Raw genomic sequence first — 8,329 nt, 5'->3', positions numbered from 1 at the left:
TTTTTTTTTTTTTTTTTTTTTTTTTTTGTGGAGATGGGGGTCTTGTTATATTTCCCAAGCTGGTCTCAAACTCCTGGCCTCCAGTGAACTCCTGGCCAACTGATCTTCCCACCCTGGCCTCCCAAAGCAGTGGGACTACAGACACACACCACTGCAACCAGCCCAAACCACCACTGTGACATCCTCTGATCAGACTCTTGTTGAACCCTGGGCCATGCCTTGGGTTTACTGAGATCCAAGCCTAAATAAAACCCTGGGCTTTTGGTGGTAATGACAGGAGATTGAGGAGCCCGCAATCCACTCCTAGTTTCTCAAGCACCAGCTTTTTGACTCAGGACTTTGCAGCCAACAATTCTCTCCTGTGCTTCTCTTCTGAATAAATGTCTACTCGGTCAGCCGCAGTGCCTCACGCCTGTAATCCCAGCACTTTGGGAGGCCAAGAAGGGCGTACCACCTGAGGTCAGGAGTTCGAAGCCAGCCTAGCCAATTTGGTGAAACCCCTCTCTACTAAAAATACAAAAATTAGCCAGGCATGGTGGTGGGCACCTGTAAGCCCAGCTACTCAGGAAGCTGAGGCAGGAGAATCACTTGAGCCCAGGAGGTGAGGTTGCAGTGAGCCAAGGTCGCACCACTGAACTATAGTCTGGGCGGCAGAGTGAGATACTGTCTCAAAAAGAAAAAGGAAAAAGACATGTCAGGCCAGGCGCGGTGGCTCACACCCGTAATCCCAGCACTTTGGGAGGCTGAGGTGGGCGGATCATGAGGTCAGAAGATCCAGACCAGCCTGGCCAACATGGTGAAACCCTGTCTCTACTAAAAATACAAAAAAAGATTAGCTGGTCACGGTGGCATGTGCTTGTATTCCCAGCTATTCGGGAGGTTGAAGCAGGAGAATCGCTTGAACCCAGGAGGCAGAGGTTGCAGTGAGCCAAGATTATGCCACTGCACTCCAGCCTGGTGACAGAGAGAGACTCTGTCTCAAAAAAAAAAAAAGAAAGAAAGAAAGAAAAGGAAAAGAAAAAAAAGAAATGTCTACTCATCCCTCAAGTCCCACCTCAAAGTCCCTCTTCTAATTGAGCCCTCAATCGCCCAAGGATTTTGCCAATTTCCTTACTCCTCTCAGCCTGCTCACCAAGGCTGTGCCCAGAACTGCCTCCCCCATCAGACTGGCAGATCCTCCTGGCAGGGTGTGGGTTCCACGGTGCCCAGCATGGGCTGAGTACAAAGGAGACTGTGTGTCTACGATGCCTACCCGACGCCCCCTGGAGACCCCGCTCCCTGTATTCCCCCAGGTCACACTCCAAAAAGTCGTCTTACCTGGCTTGGGAGGAAGGTCCTTGTAGGGAGGTGCTGAGTTCTCATAGTCATCATCCTCCTCCTCCTCCATGGTCCCTTCCAGGGGAAAGGCAAGTCAGAGCCCAGCCATTCCCTCCTCCCTCCATCCCTCAAGCCCTGGTCTCTGCCTCAGCTGCCCCATGGAGGGGATTCTGTACCCTGGGTCCCGACCACACCTGGGCCCCAGCCTGGCTGGGGCCTTACCTGGTGGGTCTGGACACCCAGCGATAGTATACAGGTTGTGCGTGGCTACAGCTAACACAAGGAACATAAGAAGAGGCAGCCAGGGCTTGTCCCTCCTACTCAGGTGTCTAAGGCTTCTGTCTGTTTCTCTTTCCTTTCAAAGTCAAGTGCATACAAATCCATCTAGGAGGGAAGCCCCGGACCTCACACAAACACACACACCACAAGTTAAGTACATGCAAATCCATCTTGGAGGGAAGCCCTCAGACCTCTCTCTCTCTCTCTCTCTCTCTCTCTCTCTCACACACACACACACACACACACACACACACACACACGTCTTTCTCCAGAGTTTGGATTCACACATAGAAGAAGCAATGACAACAGTCTCCTCCCCATTGATCTCCCCTACAAAGCACCAAGCCCTGAGTGGACGAGATGGATAAGCTCCTTCCTTCAGTCTAGACCAGAGAGACAATAAACCAGTAAAGAGACATAGAAATTGGTTGGGCACAGTTGGCTCATGCCTATAATCCCAGCACTTTGGGAGGTCAAGGCAAGAGGATCATTTGAGGCCAGGAATTCAAGACCAGCCTGGGCAACACAGCAAGACCCTATCTCTGCAAAAAAAAATTTTAGAAAAAACCATCCAGGTGCACACCTGTAGCCCCAGCTATCAGGAGGCTGAGGTGGGAGGATTGGTTGAGTCCAGGAGGTTGACGCAGCAGTGAGCCATGATTGCACTACTGCAGTCCAGCCTGGGCAACAGAGGGAGACCCCACTCTTTAAAAAAAAAATAAAAATAAAAGAAAGCTGGGTGTGGTGACTCAAGCCTGTAATCCCAACACTTTGGGAGGCTGAGGTGGGCAGATCACAAGGTCAGGAGCTTGAGACCAGCCTGGCCAACATAGTGAAACCCCATTTCTACTAAAAATACAAAAATTAGCCAGGACTGGTGGTGCGCACCTGTAATCCCAGCTACTCAGGAGGCTGAGGCAGGAGAATTGCTTGAACCCAGGAGGTGAAGTTGCAGTGAGCCGAGATCGGGCCATTGAACTCCAGCCTGGGTGACAGAGTGAGACTTCGTCTTAAAAAGAAAAAAGAGGCCGGGCGCAGTGGCTCACACCAGTACTTTGGGAGGCCAAGGAGGGCGGATCACCTGAGGTCAGGAGTTCAAGACCAGCCTGACCTACATGGTGAAACCCCGTCTATACTCAAAATACAAAAATTAGCCAGGCATGGTGGTGTATGCCTGTAATTCCAGCTACTCAGGAGACTGAGGCAGGAGAATCGCTTGAACCCAGGAGGCAGAGGTTGAAGTAAGCTGAGATTGTACCACTGCATTCCATTCCAGCCTGGCAACAGAGGGAGACTCTGTCTCAAAAAAAAAAAAAAAAAAAAAAAGGAAAGAAAAAAAAAAATAAGAAATGTCTACTCATCCCTCAAGTCCCACCTCAAAGTCCCTCTTCTAATTGAGCCCTCAATCGCCCAAGGATTTTGCCAATTTCCTTACTCCTCTCAGCCTGCTCACCAAGGCTGTGCCCAGAACTGCCTCCCCCATCAGACTGGCAGATCCTCCTGGCAGGGTGTGGGTTCCACGGTGCCCAGCATGGGCTGAGTACAAAGGAGACTGTGTGTCTACGATGCCTACTCAACGCCCCCTGGAGACCCTGCTCCCTGTATTCCCCCAGGTCACACTCCAAAAAGTCGTCTTACCTGGCTTGGGAGGAAGGTCCTTGTAGGGAGGTGCTGAGTTCTCATAGTCATCATCCTCCTCCTCCTCCATGGTCCCTTCCAGGGGAAAGGCAAGTCAGAGCCCAGCCATTCCCTCCTCCCTCCATCCCTCAAGCCCTGGTCTCTGCCTCAGCTGCCCCATGGAGGGGATTCTGTACCCTGGGTCCCGACCACACCTGGGCCCCAGCCTGGCTGGGGCCTTACCTGGTGGGTCTGGACACCCAGCGATAGTATACAGGTTGTGCGTGGCTACAGCTAACACAAGGAACATAAGAAGAGGCAGCCAGGGCTTGTCCCTCCTACTCAGGTGTCTAAGGCTTCTGTCTGTTTCTCTTTCCTTTCAAAGTCAAGTGCATACAAATCCATCTAGGAGGGAAGCCCCAGACCTCACAGACACACACACACACACACACACACACACACACACACACACACGTCTTTCTCCAGAGTTTGGATTCACACATAGAAGAAGCAATGATAACCCTCCCCCCCACCCCAGCTGAGCTCCTCTACAGAGCACCAAGCCCTGGGTGGAAGAGATGGATAAGCTCCTTCCATCAATCTAGACCGGGAGGCGGAGGTTGCAGTGAGCTGAGACCACGCCACTGAACTCCAGCCTGGGGGACAGAGTGAGATTCCATCTCAAAAAAAGAAATGTCTACTGGTCCCTCAAGTCCCACCCCAAAGTCCCTTCCTCTAATTGAGCCCTCAATCCCCCAACGATTTTGCCAATCTCCTGACTCCTCCTCTCTCAGCCCTGCTTACCAAGACTGTGCCCAAACTCACCTCCACCATCAGACTGACAATAAACCAGTAAAGAGACATAGAAATAGGCTGGGCACAGTGGCTTATACCTATAATCCCAGCACTTTAAGAGGGCAAAGCAGGAGGATCACTTGAGGCCAGGAGTTCAAGACCACCCTAGGCAACATAGCAAGACCCTATCTCTGCAAAATATTTTAGAAAAAGCCATCCAGACATGGTGGTGCACACCTGTAGCCGCAGCTTTCAGGAGGCTGAGGTGGGAGGATTGCTTGAGCTCAGGAGGTTGACGCAGCAGTGAGCCATGATTGCACTACTGCACTCCAGCCTGGGCAACAGAGGGAGACCTCACTCTTGAAAAAGAAGAAGGCCGAGCGCAATGGCTCATGCCTGTAATCCCAGCCCCTTGGGAGGCCAAGGCAGGTAGATCACAAGTTCAGGAGTTTGAGACCATCCTGGCCAACATGGTGAAACCAACCCCATCTCTACTAAAAACACAAAAATTAGCTGGGCGTGGTGATGCGCACCTGTAATCCCAGCTACTCGGGAGGCTGAGGCAGGAGAATCACTTGAACTTGGGAGGCGGAGGTTGCAGTGACTGTAGATTGTGCCACTGCAGTCCAGCCTGGCAACAGAGCGAGACTCCATCCCAAAAAAAGAAAAAAAAGGAATTGCTGTTGGGATGGGGTGTGATGGGATGGAAGATGGGTTGGGGACAGGGATGGATGTGGGGTAGGGTCATGATGTGCTTAGGATGAAGAAGAGAGTCCTTGCCAGGTTTGGGGATGGGGAGGGAGTTGAGGCTGGGTTGCAGTAGACAGGGTGATGAAGTTGGATTGGAGGGCGGATGTGGGGCTGCATGTGGCAGTGGGGACAGGACTGTGCTTTTGGAGGAGATGTGGCCCTGAAGAAGGGATTTGGATGGGTGGGTCGTATATGAAGACACCGGGCTTGAGGGTGACATTAGGACCATAAGTTGGAGATGGGGCGGAGAAAAACACAGCCCAGTTCACCTCCTGCCTCGTGCAAGTCCCACCGTATTTCTGGGCCTCCCAGGGGGCCCCACACTGGACTCAGCGATGGTGATATACAGCCTCAGCCCTCGTGGAATGGCCCCTGTCTAAGGACCCCAGGACCAGGCCATCAGCATATCTGAGGGACTTTGTGTTTTGGGCCCCTGGGATCTCTCATGGTCTCAGGGCCCCAGTGGCGGTAAACTCAGGAAAACCTCAAAAACTTCCCTTTCATTTTCTATTTTTTTTTTTTTTGTAACTGAGGTCTCGCTATGTTGCCCAGGCCAGAGTGCAGTGGCTACTCACAGGAGCAGTCTCAGTACTGATCAGCTAGGGAGTGTTGAGCTGCCCCATTTCCAACCTGGAAACCCCTCCTCAGACACCTTAGGTAACCTGGTGGTCCCCTGCTCCCAAAATGTCACCATATTGATGCCAAACTTAGTGCAGATGCCTGATCACATATTTCACGATAACCCAGAATTCCTGAGCTCAAGTGATCCTCCTGACTCAGCCTCCCAAGCAGCTGGAACTACAGACCACCACAGCCGGCCCACACCTCTACGTTTTTTCTTTTTTCTTTTTGGCACAGATGGGGTCTTGCTATGTTGACCCAGCTGGTCTCAAACTCCTGTCCTTAAGCGATCCTCCTGCCTTGGCCTCCCGAAGCATTGAGACAGACACACACCACTGCAACCAGCCCGAACCTCCACTTTTATAACCACTCATCAGACTCTTACTGAACCGTGTGCCATGCCTTGGGTTTGAAATCCAAGTATAAATAAAACCTGGGCTTAGGGTGGGAAGGTAAGGAGACTGGGAGCCCACAGTTCACTCCCAGTCTCTCAAGCACCAGCTTTTGTGACTCAGGGACTTTGCACCCAACACTTCTCTCCTGGACTTCTCTTCTTAAGAAATACCTACTTGCCGAGCGTGGTGGCTCACACCTGTAATATCAGCACTTTGGGAGGCCGAGGAGGGTGACTCATGAGGTCAGGAGATCGAAACCATCCTGGCTAACACTGTGAAACCCCATCTCTACTACAAATACAAAAAAGTGGCCTGGTGTGGTGGTGTGCACCTGTAATCCAAGCTACTCGGGGGGCTGAGGCACGAGAATCACTTGAACCCGGGAGGCAGAGGTTGCAGTGAGCTGAGATCGCGCCATTACACTCCAGCCTGGGCAACAGGGCGAGACTCCATCTCAAAGAAAAACGAAACAAAGGAAAGAAAGAAGGAAGGAAGGAAGGAAAGAGAGAGAGAAAGAAAGGAAGGAAGGAAGGAAGGAAGGAAGGAAGGAAGGAAGGAAGGAAGGAAGGAAGGAGGGAAGGAAGGAGGGAAGGAAGGAAGGAGAGAGAGAGAGAGAAAGAAAGAGAGAGAGAGAGAGAAAGAAAGAAGAAAGGAAGGAAGGAAGGAAGAAGGGAGGGAGGGAGGGAGGGAAGGAAGGAAGGAGGAAAGAAAGAAAGAAAGAATCTAATCATCCCTCAAGTCCCACCCCAAAGTCCCTTCCTCTAATTGAGCCCTCAATCCCCTGAGGATTGTCCCAATCTCCTGACCCCTCCTCTCTCAGCCCTGCTCACCAAAGCTGTGCCCAAATCCACCTCCACCATCAGACTGGTAGATTCTCCTGGACAGGGTGTGGGTTGCATGGCGCCTGGCATAGGCTGGGTACAGAGGAAACTGACTATGTGTCTACAATACCCACCCGACACCCCCTGAAGACCCTTTTCTCTGCATTCCCCCCAGGTCATGCTCCAAAAAGTCCTCTTACCTGGCTTGGGGGGAAGGTCCTTGTAGGGAGGCGCCATGTTCTCATAGTCATCATCCTCCTCATCCTCCTCCTCCTCCATGGTCCCTTCCAGGAGAAAAGCAAGTCAGAGCCAGCCATTCCCTCCTCCCTTCATCCCTCAAGCCCTGGTCTCTCCCTCAGCTGCTCCATGGTAGGGATTCTGTACCCTGGGTCCTGACCATACCCAGGCCCCAGTCCCAGCCTGGCTGAAGTTTTACCTGGTGGGTCCGGGTACCCAGCGCTGGTATACAGATTATGCATGTCTAACACAAGGAAACTGACAAGTGGCAGCCAGGGCTTGGCAACCTCTGCCCACTGTCCCTCCTACTTGGGTGCCTGGGGGCTCTCTCAGTTCCCTTTTCCCTTCAAAGTAAATTACATGCAAATTCATCTTTAGGGGAAGCCCCCAGATCTCACGTGTGCTCACACATACACACACACACACACACACACACACACTCTCACACACGGCCTTTCTCCCCAGTTTGGATTCATGCACAGAAGAAACAATGACAACTGGTGGGGCACAGTGGCTCACACTTGTAATCCCAGCACTTTGGGAGGCCAAGGCGGGCAGTTCACTTGAGGTCAGGAGTTCGAGACCAGCCTGGCCAACACGGCAAACCCCGTCTCTACTAAAAATACAAAAATTAGCCGCGTGTGGTGGCACGCTGCTGTAATCCCAGTTACTCAGGAGGCTGAGGCAGGAGAATTGCTTGAACTCAAAAGGCAGAGGTTGTAGTGAGCCGAAATCGCACCACTGCACTCCAGCCTGGGTGATGGAGCGAGGTTCCTCAAAAAAAGAAAAAAAAGAGAGAGAGAGAGAGAGAGTCACCAGCTAGGACTTAAATAGAGTTGGCTTCTTTTCTTAAAACTTGGTTCTTGTCGGGGTGATGGCGCGTGCCTGTAGTCCCAGCTACTTGGGAGGCTGAGGCTGGAGGATCGCTTGAGCCCAGGAGCTCTGGGCTGCAGTGCGCTATGCCGATCAGGTGTCCGCACTAAGTTCGGCATCAATATGGTGACCTCCCAGAAGCAGGGGACCACCAGGTTGCAAAAGGAGGGGTGAACTGGCCCAGGTTGGAAACGGAGGAGGTCAAAACTCCTGTGCTGATCAGTAGTGGGATCACGCCTGTAAAGAGCCACTGCACTCCAGCCTGGGGCAATATAGCAAGACCCCGTCTCTAGGGGAAAAAAAAATTGGTTCCTAATAGTTTAGATGTTTACAAGGTACACGTGGTATTTGTTGCATGCATAGAATGTATAACAATCAAGTCAGGTTATTTGGGGTTACCTTGAGTATTTCTCATTTCCACATGTTAGGGACACTTTAGGTTCTCTCTTCCAGCCACGTTGAATTATATAAGATATTGTGGCTAACTGTAGTTATGCTACTCTGTTATCAAAAATTAGAACTTCTGGCCAGGCATGGTGGCTCATGCCTGTAATCCTAGCACTTTGGGAGGCTAAGATGGGAGCATCGCTTGAAACCAGGAGTTTGAGACCAGCCTGGTCAACA

General features: G+C 51.7%; 1 protein-coding gene across 18 annotated transcripts in view; it reads right to left on the bottom strand.

Moving 5' to 3' along the window:
* The window catches only part of CLEC17A (C-type lectin domain containing 17A), a 39,309-nt gene that overhangs the window by 19,601 nt on the left and 11,379 nt on the right, over positions 1-8,329 (bottom strand). For 12 of the 18 annotated variants that reach the window (XM_017520260.2, XM_017520273.2, XM_017520258.2 and 9 more), the window contains exons 1-4: positions 7,032-7,164; positions 6,796-6,879; positions 3,235-3,309; positions 1,318-1,392 (exon numbers count right to left, since the gene is read on the bottom strand). In XM_017520260.2, coding sequence (XP_017375749.1) covers positions 1,318-1,392; positions 3,235-3,309; positions 6,796-6,879; positions 7,032-7,074 — 277 coding nt within the window. In that variant the 5' untranslated portion in view covers positions 7,075-7,164. Of the gene's footprint in view, positions 1-1,317; positions 1,393-3,234; positions 3,310-6,795; positions 6,880-7,031; positions 7,165-8,329 lie in introns of those variants that run through there. The other 6 variants (XM_017520265.2, XM_017520268.2, XM_017520269.2 and 3 more) reach the window with 3 other exon arrangements.

Source organism: Cebus imitator, unplaced genomic scaffold (genome assembly GCF_001604975.1).
Source record: "Cebus imitator isolate Cc_AM_T3 unplaced genomic scaffold, Cebus_imitator-1.0 Scaffold819, whole genome shotgun sequence".
NCBI lineage: Eukaryota > Metazoa > Chordata > Mammalia > Primates > Cebidae > Cebus > Cebus imitator.
Note: the sequence above shows the minus strand (reverse complement) of the source record. Positions and strands in the feature narration are given on the sequence as shown.